The sequence below is a fragment of the Lepidochelys kempii genome, chromosome 2 (genome assembly GCF_965140265.1).
Source record: "Lepidochelys kempii isolate rLepKem1 chromosome 2, rLepKem1.hap2, whole genome shotgun sequence".
NCBI classification, from domain to species: domain Eukaryota; kingdom Metazoa; phylum Chordata; order Testudines; family Cheloniidae; genus Lepidochelys; species Lepidochelys kempii.
This window is the reverse complement of record NC_133257.1, coordinates 259,880,417-259,898,681: the sequence shown is the minus strand read 5'-3', so window position 1 is coordinate 259,898,681 and position 18,265 is coordinate 259,880,417. Positions and strand designations below refer to the sequence as shown.

Sequence of the window (18,265 nt, the reverse complement as noted above, 5' to 3'; positions counted from 1 at the left end):
CCATCTTAGACCATTATCAAACACAGGTCAGCCACAACACTGTTTAAAGAATATAAAAGGCTTCAATCTACTCTTCTGCCAAAGTCCTAGAGAGGCATGGCCCATCACAAGCTCACATTTTAAACTGCATCCAGTTATGCAATTTTTATCTAGTTAGCAACTTCATTTTGTTGCTTATTATTGGTATGTGCAACGCCATGCACAATGGGGCCCCATGCCCCAAATGAGGCCCTTAGGTGCTACCACAATATAAATAATAGATAATAAATGCATTTAATCCAGAACAAATATACAGCAGAGAAACTTAACTTTTTCTTCACTCTCTCAATAAATCATTTAAATAACTAATGAGTGAATCTTTGGAAAACTGACTTGCGGAAAACATCAGGGTTTATTTCAGTCTGTCAAGGAAAGCTCCCAATATTAAAAGTTTACATGAAACACAGCAATTGTTTAATATCACTCAGAACTACTACAGTTTAACAACTGAAGTGAAACAGAGAAACTAACACTGTAAAGCATCACTATACAACCAGTTAAGTGAAGTCAAGTTAGGAAGTGAAGAGAAAAATACAGTATCCATTTGAAATTTACAAATGTAACAAGAATTCCAGGGTTTACTCCCCTTCTCTTGGTCTCCATAGGAACTTTAATGGCCAAAGATGTTCTAGACCTCAAGGTGATGGCACCTCTTGTAGCAGAGTGTTTCCTAAAGCAATGGTTCAGGATTGACTTAAAGGAATAAATGTCACCTACTGATTCCCCATACTTCCTGGTGCACCCTGAGTTTTCTTCTGAAGTTTTCCATCTAGCCCAACTTTCCTTACAAGATTTAGCTATTTTGAAGATTTCTGAAGTAAAATTCCATTCATTAACCAGTGATGAAAAAGAAAAAGGAATATCTTTTAACAAGGATGGCTTCTTTTATTAAGGTAACACACAACTTCTGGAAACTTTAGGTTAAAGGTAAAGATCATTGAGCTTTTAAGGAAGTCATTTACTGTACCTTTTTTTGCACGATGCCGTATTTTAGCTGTGGTATACTATTAAATGTAAAGTTCTGTATTTTCCATTCTTCACTGAAGCAACAAAGGCTTGAGCCAAACAAAAGATTTTTTATTTCCTACAAAAAAAAAGAAAAAGGGTAAAAAGCTCTCATTTTAAAAACAAATCCAATAGGTATATTTTCTTTCCATAATTTATAAGAATGGAGGCATGTGGCAGGATAATTACTAACTCTATATAACCACCCTTTTAATTTTTGTTTTATAAATACTGTAAATAGCAGGGCAATTCCACTGAAAAGGAGTCATTTTTTCCTTTTCCTGCAATGTTCCTTCAACACATAATGCTATGTGTTGCTCAGCATTATGAGCTTTTTTCTGTAGATCATTGGATAAACGGTGCTTCTTGAAATGTTCACAGAAGACAGCCTCAAACTTAACTACGAGAGGAATAATATGTACTACTGGTTAAAAAAAAAGATTATCGCTATGGTCTTCTATTGAAGAGTTTTCAATTTCCCACATCCCAATAAAAGATATCATCCAATGGGATAAAATATAAGCTGTGAAAGAAGTACCTTAGCTGGCACATTATGTAGAATAGACAATCTGTTTCACCTACCAAAGGTGGTGGTCTGAGACCGATGTTGTTCAAAATTTTGAATAACACTTGTCTTGGGACATGTAACAAACTGTCAAATTCAGATACTAGCCCCAACCAAATTTGGACTGTTGACCCCAATCAGGAGCAGCTTCACTGAAGTCAATGAATGAATGCATCTGATGAAGTGAGCTGTAGCTCACGAAAGCTTATGCTCAAATAAATTGGTTAGTCTCTAAGGTGCCACAAGTACTCCTTTTCTTTATGCTAGTGTAAATGGATGTAAGTAAGAATCAGACTCCTTCAGTGTTTGGATACTTATTCAGACTGCTTTGGTCTAGAAATCAGGTTGGGAATCGTTCTCATGAGATTTGTAGTGCTTTTTAGCTCTGGCTGAGTGGGAAGTACAGTACTATAAGAATAGCCCTTCACATGGTTTTTAGATACTTCTGCTTCTGCCCAAAATAAAAGAGATAAAGATGCATGAGAAAATGGAGGGAGCACTAGGGAATAAAATGAATCAAATTACTCTAAACCTCATGAAAGGTTTGGTTTGGAGGATAGGTAAACACGTAAATTTGTTTCTGTTAGAGAGAGAGAGATGAAGGTACAGAATAACTCTTATTTTATTCAAACCAGTTTGTCTGCAACTAGTGATAACCCAGGTGTGCTAATGAGCAAGTCTACATTTTTCCACTCATAAACATACAATACCAACACACCAAGGGCCTGATTTACCTTGAACTAAAGTCAATCAATTGGGAGTCTTTCCACTGACTTCAGTGACATTGGATTAGGCCCCGAGTGAAATGGGGAAAATAAATTCTTATTTTGTACTTGTTTGTGAGGTTTCTCAGCTGCAAACATATTCTATGAAATAATAACAATACATTGCACCTGTATAGTGCACTTCATCCAAGGATCTTGAAGCACTCTACAAAAAATAACTGATGGATGAAGCCTTACAATATAACTGTGAGGAAGGAAAATACAATTATTACCATTTTACAAATACATAAAATGAAGGATGGAGGAGTGTGAGTTGCCCAAGGTCACATAGAAGTTAGTGGAATATCAATAAGAGACCCCAGTAGTCCTCCTTCCCCATTCTAGCCCCCCCCCTTAAAATACCACTTTTGAAATAACTGATTAAAAATTAGAACAAGTCAAAGAAGCACAGTTGACTGGAACCATTAATAAAGGAATGTAAAAATACAATTTTAATGATTATTAGGATTTACTGGATTATGAATCTCAGATGCACTAAATGTAAAAAACAAAACCTATTGTAGCTTTGGCTTACTCAATAAAAATAACAGGTTTTAATGCATCATTTTGTGTTTATCATCATACATGTGTCTTACTTTTGCTAGGGAAATATCAATTGCCTTTGATACTATTTCAAGTGTATACAGCGTTGAAAGTTCTGGGATCCTACTAACTTCCCCAATGGTTGCTTCATCATCGAAATCAACTGAAAGAGAAGAAACCTTGTAATATGCAGAATGTTGTCTGGTAAACCAAATTCTGCCCTCCAATACCACCAGGTAACCCACTGCTAGTGGTTGATCATAATGACAGATGCAACTTTAATACCTCTGATCTTTAAAAAGTTACGAGTACGGTGCCACTCTGAAAAGTAATGATACAAATTAGATCATGAGAGCCACTGTTTCTTATGCCCCAATAATTTACTATTAAATTTGTTCAAAGGTCAATTAAATGAAAGCGGTTTATTTGTTTGTTTAAATTTCCTAAGTGCTAGTTGCACTTTTTTGGCCTGGCATCTAAAAGTTAAACTGGGATTGAAGCAAGCACACAATGTTATCTAGGAAATTAAAACACAACTGTCTGTACCCTGAATCAACTAAGACTTGATCAAAAACAGACCATTATGCACATTGCTGTTAAGTTTTATTTGCTGTGAAAAATATGAGAGACAGACCAAAGCGAAGCATGACATGACATACCTAGTTCTAGGACATTTTTCATCTGGTCACTTTTATTGGATATGGATGATGGAGTCTTTCTAAATTAAAATGAATTAAAGAACAAATTACCAAAGGTTCACATTTAATGAAAAAGCAATATAGAAGATTAAGTTAAACAATGTATAAACCACCATACCTTATTAGGGCAAAATCAAATTTTTTCACAGAAGTATATGGCATTCTATATAGTATATAGACAATCACTAAAGCCAGAATAGCAGTCTGCACATTGCAACATAATGCAATCAGTTTGTATCACTAAATGTAACTCCCCTGTGGATCAGATCCTGCAAGTTCATATGCATGGGCAGGACTCTACACCCTCATGGAGTCTCAACTGACGTCTGTGGTGTTCTGCATGAGTACAATCTTTGGGTGCCCACAACTCAGCTTGCAGGATTGGGACCCATGGAGTGAAATTCACTCCTGCATGAGGCCTATGGACCACTTAAATCCAACTTAAATCCTTAAAATAAAATTTCAGTGGGATATAAATTGTGCTGGCTCACATACTGGCCTTATTTGTGTCATCAACAAGTTAAATGTTTATAGAAATAAGTAAATGATGATCAAAGCTAATTTTTTCAAACTTGGCTGTGAAGTTAGACTCCTAAATATCAGTCGGATTCTCAGAGGTAGCACAGGCTTGTTGCTCCCACTGAAATTCACACCAAAGGGAATACAGTCCAAGGAAAAGTTTCCTACTGTCGCTGTTAAAGAGGATTATTTTTTTTCAAAATAATAACACTGAACACTGAACACAGCGGTGCATAGACAATCCAGGAAGTTTTTGGAAAGCGTAGGGGACAATTTCCTGGCGCAAGTGCTAGAGGAGCCAACTAGGGGGGGGTGCTTTTCTTGACCTGCTGCTCACAAACCGGGTAGAATTAGTGGGGGAAGCAAAAGTGGATGGGAATCTGGGAGGCAGTGACCATGAGTTGGTTGAGTTCAGGATCCTGACGCAGGGAACAAAGGTAAGCAGCAGGATACGGACCCTGGACTTCAGGAAAGCAGACTTCGACTCCCTCAGGGAACGGATGGCCAGGATCCCCTGGGGGACTAACTTGAAGGGGAAAGGAGTCCAGGAGAGCTGGCTGTATTTCAAGGAATCCCTGTTGAGGTTACAGGGACAAACCATCCCGATGAGTCGAAAGAATAGTAAATATGGCAGGTGACCAACTTGGCTTAATGGTGAAATCCTAGCGGATCTTAAACATAAAAAAGAAGCTTACAAGAAGTGGAAGGTTGGACATATGACCAGGGAAGAGTATAAAAATATTGCTCGGGCATGTAGGAATGTTATCAGGAGGGCCAAATCGCACCTGGAGCTGCAGCTAGCCAGAGATGTCAAGAGTAACAAGAAGGGTTTCTTCAGGTATGTTGGCAACAAGAAGAAAGCCAAGGAATGTGTGGGCCCCTTACTGAATGAGGGAGGCAACCTAGTGACAGAGGATGTGGAAAAAGCTAATGTACTCAATGCTTTTTTTTGCCTCTGTTTTCACTAACAAGGTCAGCTCCCAGACTGCTGCGCTGGGCATCACAAAATGCGGAAGAGATGGCCAGCCCTCTGTGGAGATAGAGGCGGTTAGGGACTATTTAGAAAAGCTGGACGTGCACAAGTCCATGGGGCCGGACGAGTTGCATCCGAGAGTGCTGAAGGAATTGGCGGCTGTGATTGCAGAGCCACTGGCCATTATCTTTGAAAACTCGTGGCGAACCGGGGAAGTCCCGGATGACTGGAAAAAGGCTAATGTAGTGCCAATCTTTAAAAAAGGGAAGAAGGAAGATCCTGGGAACTACAGGCCAGTCAGCCTCACCTCAGTCCCTGGAAAAATCATGGAGCAGGTCCTCAAAGAATCAATCCTGAAGCACTTGCATGAGAGGAAAGTGATCAGGAACAGCCAGCATGGATTCACCAAGGGAAGGTCATGCCTGACTAATCTAATCGCCTTTTATGATGAGATTACTGGTTCTGTGGATGAAGGGAAAGCAGTGGATGTATTGTTTCTTGACTTTAGCAAAGCTTTTGACACGGTCTCCCATAGTATTCTTGTCAGCAAGTTAAGGAAGTATGGGCTGGATGAATGCACTATAAGGTGGGTAGAAAGCTGGCTAAATTGTCGGGCTCAACGGGTAGTGATCAATGGCTCCATGTCTAGTTGGCAGCCGGTATCAAGTGGAGTGCCCCAAGGGTCGGTCTTGGGGCCGGTTTTATTCAATATCTTCATAAATGATCTGGAGGATGGTGTGGATTGCACTCTCAGCAAATTTGCGGATGATACTAAACTGGGAGGAGTGGTAGATACGCTGGAGGGGAGGGATAGGATACAGAAGGACCTAGACCAATTGGAAGATTGGGCCAAAAGGAATCTGATGAGGTTCAATAAGGATAAGTGCAGGGTCCTGCACTTAGGACGGAAGAACCCAATGCACAGCTACAGACTAGGGACCGAATGGCTAGGCAGCAGTTCTGCAGAAAAGGACCTAGGGGTGACAGTGGACGAGAAGCTGGATATGAGACAGCAGTGTGCCCTTGTTGCCAAGAAGGCCAATGGCATTTTGGGATGTATAAGTAGGGGCATAGCGAGCAGATCGAGGGACGTGATCGTTCCCCTCTATTCGACATTGGTGAGGCCTCATCTGGAGTACTGTGTGCAGTTTTGGGCCCCACACTTCAAGAAGGATGTGGATAAATTGGAGAGAGTCCAGCGAAGGGCAACAAAAATGATTAGGGGTCTGGAACACATGAGTTATGAGGAGAGGCTGAGGGAGCTGGGATTGTTTAGCCTGCAGAAGAGAAGAATGAGGGGGGATTTGATTGCTGCTTTCAACTACCTGAAAGGGGGTTCCAAAGAGGATGGCTCTAGACTGTTCTCAATGGTAGCAGATGACAGAACGAGGAGTAATGGTCTCAAGTTGCAGTGGGGGAGGTTTAGATTGGATATTAGGAAAAACTTTTTCACTAAGAGGGTGGTGAAACACTGGAATGCGTTACCTAGGGAGGTGGTAGAATCTCCTTCCTTAGAGGTTTTTAAGGTCAGGCTTGACAAAGCCCTGGCTGGGATGATTTAACTGGGAATTGGTCCTGCTTCGAGCAGGGGGTTGGACTAGATGACCTTCTGGGGTCCCTTCCAACCCTGATATTCTATGAACCATTTTTCATCCATCTTTTGTTTGGAAAACTGTGTTGCAAATGACAGTCCTTTCAAAAACTGTATGGAATCACTTCCTCAGAAACACTCTTTCTATGCACATTATTATTATGGCAACAGTTGCAGCCATATCACATATTTTCCATTAACTTAATTTCCTTTTTTCACTATGTGAAAGAAGATGAATGAAAGCAGAACACACATGCACACCACACTCAGGACTTTTCCAGTCTGAAAACCTTCTGGCACCTTTTTCCTTTACAAGCCTTTCTAGAACTTAAAAGTAGGAACTACCATGCTGTTTTTCTTCACAAAAGCATTAAGGGATTGATTCAACTAAATCTGGCAGCACGCACAGAGTCACAACAGACACTCTACAGCAGGAAATGAATCACCCATATTACTAGTAAGTCAAAGTAAAATAATTAATGTTCATGAGATCAGTCCTGAGATCTAAGTATGTGCGTTGAGAGCAAATATGCATAGCAACATACTAAAAGATTCTGAGCTACAGTGGAAAATAGCAGTACTTTTTACTACAGTGTATTTTAAAATACAGTTAGTAGTAGTGGTGGTATTTATTATGCATTAGAAGTGATAATCATGGACCAGAACCCCACTGTGCTGGGTGCTCTATAGAAACAGAACAAAACCACAGACCCTGTCCCAGTGAGATTACAATCAAAGGATAAGATGAGAGACCTCAGATGGATGCAGAGGGACAGGGGAGCACAAGGAAACAATGAAACAGTATTGGTCAGCATGATGGGCAACGGTCTCAGCACACCAGCGGACTAACCACTGTCAAGTAAATTACAGTACATTCTAACAGATCTTACTAATATTGGTTTCCATCATTCTTTTCAGTTTATTTTTTTCTGCGTTACTTGCTAATATTTTCATACTTACTGGTCAGGTGGAGGGTCCCAATAAAATCAGTGTTTACGCACAGAATGTGTTTCAACGGAATACTGAAGTCACTGAACCACGCTTACAGCAATAACATGCTTTTTTATTTTTATTTCTGAGATTGCAACTATTCCACCTGGCTTCCTAGCAAGAATGTTTTTCCTTCCAAGGTCAAGCCCTTTGGGTCCAGTCTTACACATACAGTACCTCTGAAAGCTGAGATCACAATACAGATAGGGTTTGGATATAAAGGAAAGTTACAAAAAGTGTCATTTGGTGTACTTTTTGGTGAGCAAGTCATTGTTCCTATCTACATCAGCATTGTTTACACTTAAAAGAGTGTGTGTGTGTCACCAAAATAAGCCACTCAACCCCGTTTACATTACATTGCACTTCACCATGTGCCAGGTCGAAGATTTGATCATGAATTGAGCCACAAAGGTGACAGGATATATTACAGAGATTACAGACTAGGATTATTGGAGATGATGACTGCCAAATGCTGCCAATGGCAGTCTGAAATGGAAGGATAGGGTTTACTGGTCATGTTCTATCCCCCTTTAGAAGGAGCCTATCATGCATTCTTGCATCAGCATTTACATTCTGTCTCTCTCTATATATAGTTTGTATGGGCTCTACAACCATAGTATCTGTGCTCCACACAAACATTAATAAATGTATCCTCTTTAAAGTATTCTAAAGGTATGGAAGTATTATTATCCCTATTTTTATAGATGGGAAACTAAAACACAGAAGAGTTAAGTGACTTGCCCAAGGCCACACAAGGTGTGTGTGGCAGAACTAGAAATTGAACCCAGATCTCCATCCATGGTCTTAACTACAAGACCATCCTTCCATCTGGGCTCTTGTAATGTGCCCAATCACCTTAGTATCTGACTGCCTTTTGAAACAGAAAGGACTAGAAACAGGTTAAATTAATATTCTGACTCTTTCCTCTCCCAAACTCCTCTTCTCCCAAAAAATCCCCAACCTGAAAGCAATTGCAAATGAAAAAATACATAGACCCACCACTGAAAGAACTGAAAGAAAGTCTAAATGGATGATCTCAGAGAACTTCCAAGGCGTATATCACTGGGGAAAGCACCAAAAGCACAGATCCACGTAGGATGTTTTCCTGCACAGAAGGGTATTTTTGCAGGTGGAGATTATTTGTGAGCTCCCTTCTTAAGTTACTTGAAACTTCGTCAGAACTTCTACTGTTATTTCCACTTCAACAGATGGCCACTATTCCAGGAACATTTATTGTGCATATAATATCATACAATTAAAGCGCTTTGCAAGGAGGAAGTCATCCGTCATGTCAGAAAAATGAGGCAGGAAGAAAATATGTATTATAAATATACCATACTGTACTTTCTCCAAATATTTGAACATTCCTATCTCATCTCCATGCATAGAAAACGTTGTTTACATAGGATAACCAAACTCAGAGAAAGTTCTTCCCTCTGCACAATAAGGCATGTGTCCTCTATGGTTTCCTATTTATATTAACCTATGCTGGAGGTCAAAGAAACAAACGTGCTTATAAAATAAGCAATGATCACCAGCTAGTTCAGAATAACTAACTGTGTTGGAAAACCATAGTTTCCTTGTCAATTTAACGCATTCTGCAGCTCTTGCACGGTACTTACATCTTGCCTCTGAAATAACGTAGAGATTCAGAAGAATTCCTACAGGTTCTGAAACAATCCTAGGGTTGTATACTGTTCTGTTGCTGTACACACAGTACAATAGAAGTATACAGCCCTCATTCCATTCTTGTGATACTGGAGACTGGAGCCCATAGAGCTAGCTTGCCTTTATTATATTCACTGCCTTGCCGTCATTATATTTAGCTGTTTTCGTTATATTCAGCTATAACGCAAGAAACTTAAAAAGAACAAGAGTACTTGTGGCACCTTAGAGACTAACAAATTTATTTGAGCATAAGCTTTCGTGGGCTAAAGCCCACTTCATCGGATGCATAGAATGGAACATATAGTAAGAAGATATCTATATACATACATACAATACCCTGTAAAACATTAGATGAAATGTAAGTTAGCGTAAGTGTTGTTAAATAGGCCATAACCCATGGCATAGATCAACTGTTACCTTTAGATTTTAGGAACTAGGGAGACCTTGCTCAATAGTAGGAAGTAGAATGTTCCAGTAAGTGCCACCACAAGGAACATAGAAGTAATAACCCAACATCTGCTTAAGCAAGGGGTGATGGGTATGATCATGAGTTGACATGGTAGTACATGTAGCAATATACTAACCGATGAAGTGAGCTGTAGCTCACGAAAGCTCATGCTCAAATAAATTGGTTAGTCTCTAAGGTGCCACAAGTACTCCTTTTCTTTCAGCATTAGTAGGATGAGAAAATACAAATAAGGAAAAGGGGAGAACCTCTTACTGAGTATGCATTAGATATAGTGGTGTCAGCGCAATATATCATAAAAGTCGCATCCCAGCCTGACGGGGTAGAAGAGAGAGAGAAATGTGGCCCTTGGAAGGAACCAGAATGATGGCCACTCGTGATGAGGAGGAAGGTGATGATGATGAGGAAGATAATGGCTAACATTTCAGGTCATCCTGCAAGGCATGGTGTGAGTATATGGATGTGTAGAGGTACATTCTATAGTCTCTTTATCTACCTTATTGAGTTAGAGTGCTTGTGACCTTGCTAAAAGTATTAATAAAATATTTGGAAATACAGAAGAGTTCCCATAGTGTGAGTGTTGCAACTGTGCACATTGGGGTTCCCAACTATCTAGTAATTTTATAAAACTGGGTCTGATCTTGGGACAAGAACCTGTCACCCCTCAAAGGGATAACTGGAAATTCTTAAGTAATCAATACAATTATATATTCAATATTATATTATTACATTGGGCTAGAAGACGTTCCAGAGGACTGGGAAAAAACTAATGTATTTTGTGCCAATATTTTTAAAAGGTAAACGGGATGACCCATGTATATATAGGCTGGTGAGAGTGACATTGATTCTGGGAAAAATCATGGAAAGACTTATACAGGATGCAATCAGTAAAGAGCTAAAGGGTGGCAGCATAATTAATGCCAGTCAATATGGTTTTATGGAAAACAAGTCTGTTCAGATAAACTCAATATTGTTTTTTTATGAAATTGCAAGTTTTGGTGACAATGATAACTCTGTTAACATAATATACTTCTGAAAATCATCGGATTGAGTATAGCGTGAAATTCTGATTCAAAATTAGCACCATACAAAATCATCATAGCACATGTTAAATTGATTAAAACAGGCTAACTGATAAATCTCAAAAGTAATTGTAAATGGGGAGTCATCATCTAATGGGGCATTTCTAGTGGTATACCACAGGGATCTGTTCTTGATCCAACGTAAAGCAATATCGTTATCAATGATTTAGAAGAAAACTAAATAACTGTTGGCAAAGTTTTCAGATGACACAAAAATTGGAGAAGTGGTAAATAATGATGACAGGTCAGTTCTATTGAGCAATATGGATTGCACGGTATGCCAGGCTTTCTTGAATAACGTGTTTTAATGCAGATAACTAATTACAATTTGTAACAATAGCATTTTATCAACCAGGCAAGGTACTAACAAGCTTCAACAGGACTTTATTTTCAAAGTGAAAACCTCTTTACCAAGCTGCTGCTGCACCCTCTGTCTCTCTCCCAGCCTCTCAACTCCTCCCCCCTCCTTCCTGTCTCCTGTCCTTTCAGACTCTCAACAGCCAGTGCTCCCAATTCTAATAATTACAAGCAGCGTCTAAACACCACATTCCCTCCTCTCTTAAGAAACTTTTCCAATTAAAATAAACATTATTGTTCTAGCCACAGGAACAAATATGAAACAAGACACTATACTGTTGGCAGAAATATTACACTGAAAACACTGTAGATACTATATAACATAGTCTCTAGTCCAGACAGGTGGTCATCTGGGTCTGACAGGCCGTCTCTCAAGCCCCGGTTCCAGTGCAATGTCTTGTTGTGTTGGTACTACGGTGAAATCATCCAATTCAGACTGGGTGTTGGCATAATCTCCTCTTGGTGCATAGGCAGGTGCAAGATAAGAAGCATTCAATACCCGCCCATCAGAAAATCGATAGGCGTAAGGTCCCTTCTTCTCTATGATTTTAAGAGGAGCTGTGAATTTATGGTCCCCTTTGTGTAAAATTCCAAGTTTTCATATTTTAACGAAGGAACCACACTCAAACTTTGGTTCCTTAGCACGCCGCCGCTTGTCTGTGAAAGCTTTAGATTTTGCTTGGTTCTGTTCAACTGTTTTTCTCACATCATCCTCGTTTAGGGCATTAGGTTGTGCCTTTAACAATCCAGCAATATTCAGTTTAGTATTCATCTGTTTCCCATGCAGTAACTCTGCGGGTGATCTTTGCATTGTGGCATGTCATGTAGCCCAGTATGCTTGCAACAACTCAGTAGTGAAGGGTATCCACAATTGCTCTTCCAGTTTAGCCGTTTGCAAACTCTCTTTCAAACGTCTGTTAAACCATTCGATTTCCCCATTGGCTTGAGGGTAATATAGGGATGACCTTCTGTGTAAAATGTTCCTCTCTGCTAGAAAAGTTTCAAACTCCAGGGAAGTAAATTGACTACCATTATCTGAAACCAGTTCTTTGGGGTTACCTTCCCTGCTAAAAACTAAAGAGAGGAACTTAATTACTGTAGCAGAAGAGATTTGCCATGTAAACGCTACCTCAGGCCATTTACTGAAATAGTCTATTAAAGTGATGGCATAACGACAGTCAATTGGAGCAGTATCAAAGGGTCCTACAATGTCAATCACCACTTTTTCCCATGCAGATTCAGGAAGAGGAACAGGCTGTAATGGAGGGGTACATGTCACTGCTGTCTTATCATGCATTTGGCAAGTGACACCGGATTTTATAAGTGCTTCAGTTTGAGAGTCCATCCCTGGCCACCAATACAGATCCCGTAGTCTTTGTTTGGTTCGGACAATTCCTTGATGAGTATTGTGTGCCAGGTGTATGAGTTTTGACTGTAATTCTTCTGGCACAAGGAGCCGGTGTGTACCTCGTAGCACACAGCCATCAAACAAAGAAAGTTCATCCCAAACTCTAAAATAAGGCAGCAAAACTGGGTCAAGGTTTTTAGGGTGACTGGGCCATCTCTTTGTCAGAAATTCCCATAGTTTTTGTTGAATTGGACACGCTGAACAAGCAGCTTGAAATTGTTCTCTTGTAACTGCAGTAAGAGTGCTTGTAATAAGCTCAACCACTACATCCTCATCCTCCGGTGGACCATCTGGTGAAGGCAAAGGCAGGCAAGAAAGGCAATCAGTGACCACATTTTGGTTTTCAGGCTTATATTCCAGTTCATAATTGAAAGAGAGCAGTCTTCCAGACCATCGAGCAATACGGTATCCTGCTCTTCCCAGTCCTTTCGTGGTGAGCAACATCGTCAAAGGGCTGTGGTCTGTGCGCAACTTGAACTTGCGGCCCCACAGGTAAGTTTGTCATTTTTTCAGTAGCCCAGACACGAGCAAGTGTTTCTTTTTCGACTGTAGAATATTTTCTCTCAGCATTACTTAGTATCCTTGAAGTCCTCTCTGTGTTGTCCTCATGCAGTTGTGTGAGAACAACCCCAAGTCCATAGTCAGAAGCATCAGTAGTTACAATTGTGGGCAATGCAGGACTGAATAGTGCAAGTACTGGACTATGTACAATCAAGTCTTTCACCGTTTCAAAACTAGTTTGTGCATCCGTTGTCCACACTAAGGTTGAACTTCTCCATAGTAATTCCTGTAACGGTTCAATGACAGAAACATAATTGGGAATGAATTTTGCATACCAGGAGGTAAGACCCAAGAAGGAATGTAAGGTTTGCAAATCTGGAGGATGAGCATTTGAAATTGCCAGGATATGATCTGGATCAGGTTTTAGTCCAATCTGTGAAATTGTATGCCCCAGAAAGGAGAGCTCCATTTGTCTACATTTGCATTTGGACCTATTGAGCTGGAGCCTTGCTGTGCCGATGCAGTTTAGTGCAGACTGCAGGTTATTGTCATGCTCCTCAGAAGTATTTCCAAACATGATAATATCATCCAGATAGCACTGAACTCCATGATGATTCTTCAGAATCAGTGACATCATTTTTTGAAAGGCACTTGGGGCAGATGCGAGACTGTATGGAACACGTTTAAAACGAAATAGTCCCTCATGTAATAAATGCTGTGAGGTCTCTGCTATCTTCATGCAACATAACCTGGTGGTATGCGCTCTGCAAATCAAGAGTAAAAGACATCTTTGCTCCACGGAGTTCTGCAAATACTTCTTCTATGTGAGGAAGAGGATGGCTGTCAATCACAATAGCTTTATTTGGCTCTCTTAAGTCCACACAAAGGTGAATGCCTCCACCCTTCTTCTGTGTCACTACTATAGGTGAAACCCATTCCGAGGAGTTGATCTCTTCAATAATGTCCTTTTGAACAAGTTTTCTGAGTTCCTCTGAAACAGCTTCCCTGACTGAAAATGGTAAGCGCTGTAACTTCTGTCGTACAGGCATCGCATTATTCTGCATTTTAACTTTATGCAGAAACCCATAAGCACAGCCGAGTTTCTCCTCAACCTGGTGTTGGGTCTCAGCTGAAACTGGTGTGCGTACCACAAGAGTGCTTTGCTGAGGAAGATCAATTTGTCCATTAACTACCCTGAGATTTAAATCTCTGCCAAGGATAGGAGTGCCTTTGTGGACAACGTAGAACTCTGCAGTTACACAGCAATCACCAAAAGTAACTATTACTGGCAGGCAACCATTTACTGGAATATGGTTTTTCAAATAGCACACCAAGTGAAGTTTGGGTTCAGTAAGAGGTACATCTTTAAAGTAACTCAGATAGATGGAATCAGGTAGTACAGATACTGCTGAGCCAGTGTCCAGCATTAGCTGAATAGAGTGTGGTTTGCCTGAGGGTATGGCGGAAACATTTACAGTGCACTTTACCTGTTCTGGAATATGTGCAGTAGTGATTTTGTCCACGCTCAGCACAGTAACATCTGGTATCGTAATTGCATGGACCTGTTGATTGAACTGGCTACTATGACATACTTTGGCAAAATGTCCAATCTTTTTGCAATGATTGCACTGAGCTACTTTTGCTGGAAATCCTGTGTAGCTTGCAAGGTGTTGTGGGGATCAACAGCGAAAGCATGCTTTTACCGTATTTTGAATTTGCTGATTCAGTAGTTTTTCATTAGTTTTCCTCTTGCAATTGTGTGTCTGCAGTGGTAGTGAACTTTTCTGCAAAGGAGTCACAGCCTGGACTGTGCCTCTTGTAACCATGCTCATTATTTTGGCTTCAGCTGTAGCTGACTCAATCTGAGAAGCAATGGTTATTGCTTTTTCTATTGTAAGTTGTGGTTCTACAAGTAAGCATTCTCTTCCATGAAGCATGGTTGTTTTCTCAATGAGCTGGTCTCTAATCATCTCATCTGCCATATTCCCAAAATCACAAATTACAATCAGACACCTCAGGGAAGCAATATACTGCATTATAGTTTCCCCTGGTTTCTGCTCACGCTGGCGAAATCTGTAGCGATTAGCTATTTCATTCACTTTTGGCACAAAAAAATTCTTTATTATCATCTGCAAGGGGAAAAGTGTGAAATATAAGCTGCCCTTCTGTTCCAAGGAAGTGGATTAGCAGAGAACACTTTCTTACTTCAGAAATCTCCGTAGCACTGATTGCAAGCAGATAAGTCTCAAACATATGGATCCAGGTAGTAAAAGCAATTGGAGGCTCACCTGGGCTTTGCAGAAAGGGTGCAGGTGGGTTCAGAGGCAGAAGACTCATCCTCGTCGCCAAAATGTTGTATCAACCAGGCAAGGTACTAATAAGCTTCAACAGGACTTTATTTTCAAAGTGGAAACCTCTTTACCAAGCTGCTGCTGCACCCTCTGTTCTCTCTCCCAGCCTCTCAACTCCTCCCCCTTCTTCCTGTTTCCTGTCCTTTCAGACTCCCAACAGCCAATGCTCCCAATTCTAATAATTACAAGCAACATCTAAACACCACAAATAGTACAATAAATAACTACAGTTATCACTGGATATGGACAAGGAGCTAACATGCTGAAGGTGCAGTTCAGTTATAGATTCTACTCCTAATAAAGAATTCCAAATTAAAACTTCCACACTGGAACTCCCTCGCATCCCAACACCACATATAGTAGCCTGAGCTGCAATGCTCACACTGCTGCTTTTAGCAAGCCGATTGAGCCCTGCTAGCACAAGCCTGTCTACCTAGGCTGGGAAGCTTGCTTCCAGTTGCCGTGCAGACATATCCTAAGACACTCAAACAATGGCGGTAGCGACCAACAGAAGAGCTAAGGGAGGTAAACTACTTTACATTAAATAAAGGCACATTCAAGATACTGTCCATTGTACATGTGGCAATGACAACCCTAAATAATGGGTTCCCAGCATTTAACAGTCACATGAGTCTTCTCAGTGTGGGCGGTTTAAGAACTCTCTCCTTTGCTTGTCTAGGAGAAAGTAGCCACTCCTTCAGTTTTTGACCTTCATTTGTTTTTAAGGATGTGGAAAGTGTCTGGTCTGACATTTCCTGTGAGAAACCTTAGGGCTTTCAACACTCCCAGACAATCTAACCTAACAGTTTCTAGCCAAATGAAGTCTCTTCCTGAAAAGTAATGTCCAACCTGAAATAGGAACATGAGGAGAGCTTACACTGAATACCGAATTCAGAGTAGCAGCAGTGTTAGTCTGTATTCGCAAAAAGAAAAGGAGTACTTGTGGCACCTTAGAGACTAACCAATTTATTTGAGCATAAGCTTTCGTGAGCTACAGCTCACTTCTTCGGATGCATTCAGTGGAAAATACAGTGGGGAGATTTATATACACACTGAACATGAAAAAATGGGTGTTATCATACACACTGTAAGGAGAGTGATCACTTAAGATGAGCTATTACCAGCAGGAGAGCAGGGGGGGCAGGGGGGGAGAAAACCTTTTGTAGTGATAATCAAGGTGGGCCATTTCCAGCAGTTAACAAGAATGTCTGAAGAACATTACAACCTTGGGGGGTGGGGGGGTAAAATAAACATGGGGAAATAGTTTTACTTTGTGTAATGACCCACCCACTCCCAGTCTCTATTCAAGCCTAAGTTAATCGTATCCAGTTTGCAAATTAATTCCAATTCAGCAGTCTCTCCTTGGAGTCTGTTTCTGAAGACTTTTTGTTGAAGAATTGTCACTTTTAGGTCTCTAATCAAGTGACCAGAGAGATTGAAGTGTTCTCCAACTGGTTTTTGAATGTTATAATTCTTGACATCTGATTTGTGTCCATTTATTCTTTTACGTAGAGACTGTCCAGTTTGACCAATGTACATGGCAGAGGGACATTGCTGGCACATGATGGCATATATCACATTGGTAGATGTGCAGGTGAACAAGCCTCTGATAGTGTGGCTGATGTGATTAATGGCTCCATGTTAGTGATCAATGGCTCCATGTCTAGTTGGCAGCCGGTATCAAGTGGAGTGCCCCAAGGGTCGGTCCTGGGGCCGGTTTTATTCAATATCTTCATAAATGATCTGGAGGATGGTGTGGATTGCACTCTCAGCAAATTTGCAGATGATACTAAACTGGGAGGAGTGGTAGATACGCTGAAGGGGAGGGATAGGATACAGAAGGACCTAGACCAATTGGAAGATTGGGCCAAAAGGAATCTGATGAGGCTCAATAAGGATAAGTGCAGGGTCCTGCACTTAGGACGGAAGAACCCAATGCACAGCTACAGACTAGGGACCGAATGGCTAGGCAGCAGTTCTGCGGAAAAGGACCTAGGGGTGACAGTGGACGAGAAGCTGGATATGAGTCAGCAGTGTGCCCTTGTTGCCAAAAAGGCCAATGGCATTTTGGGATGTATAAGTAGGGGCATAGCGAGCAGATCGAGGGACGTGATCGTTCCCCTCTATTCGACATTGGTGAGGCCTCATCTGGAGTACTGTGTCCAGTTTTGGGCCCCACACTTCAAGAAGGATGTGGATAAATTGGAGAGAGTCCAGCGAAGGGCAACAAAAATGATTAGGGGACTGGAACACATGAGTTATGAGGAGAGGCTGAGGGAGCTGGGATTGTTTAGCCTGCAGAAGAGAAGAATGAGGGGGGATTTGATAGCTGCTTTCAACTACCTGAAAGGGGGTTTCCAAAGAGGATGGCTCTAGACTGTTCTCAATGGTAGCAGATGACAGAACGAGGAGTAATGGTCTCAAGTTGCAGTGGGGGAGGTTTAGATTGGATATTAGGAAAAACTTTTTCACTAAGAGGGTGGTGAAACACTGGAATGTGTTACCTAGGGAGGTGGTAGAATCTCCTTCCTTAGAGGTTTTTAAGGTCAGGCTTGACAAAGCCCTGGCTGGGATGATTTAACTGGGAATTGGTCCTGCTTTGAGCAGGGGGTTGGACTAGATGACCTTCTGGGGTCCCTTCCAACCCTGATATTCTATGATTCTATGATTCTATGATTAGGCCCTATGAGGGTGTCCCCTGAACAGATATGTGGGCACAGTTGGCAACAGGCTTTGTTGCAAGGA

At 40.9% G+C, this 18,265-nt stretch overlaps 1 protein-coding gene across 2 annotated transcripts in view; it reads right to left on the bottom strand.

Moving 5' to 3' along the window:
- The window catches only part of MINDY4 (MINDY lysine 48 deubiquitinase 4), a 100,377-nt gene that overhangs the window by 55,658 nt on the left and 26,454 nt on the right, over positions 1 to 18,265 (bottom strand). For both annotated transcript variants that reach the window (XM_073334753.1, XM_073334752.1), the window contains exons 6-8: positions 3,576 to 3,634; positions 2,970 to 3,079; positions 1,007 to 1,123 (exon numbers count right to left, since the gene is read on the bottom strand). In XM_073334753.1, the coding sequence (XP_073190854.1) occupies positions 1,007 to 1,123; positions 2,970 to 3,079; positions 3,576 to 3,634 (286 nt within the window). The remainder of the gene's footprint in view (positions 1 to 1,006; positions 1,124 to 2,969; positions 3,080 to 3,575; positions 3,635 to 18,265) is intronic.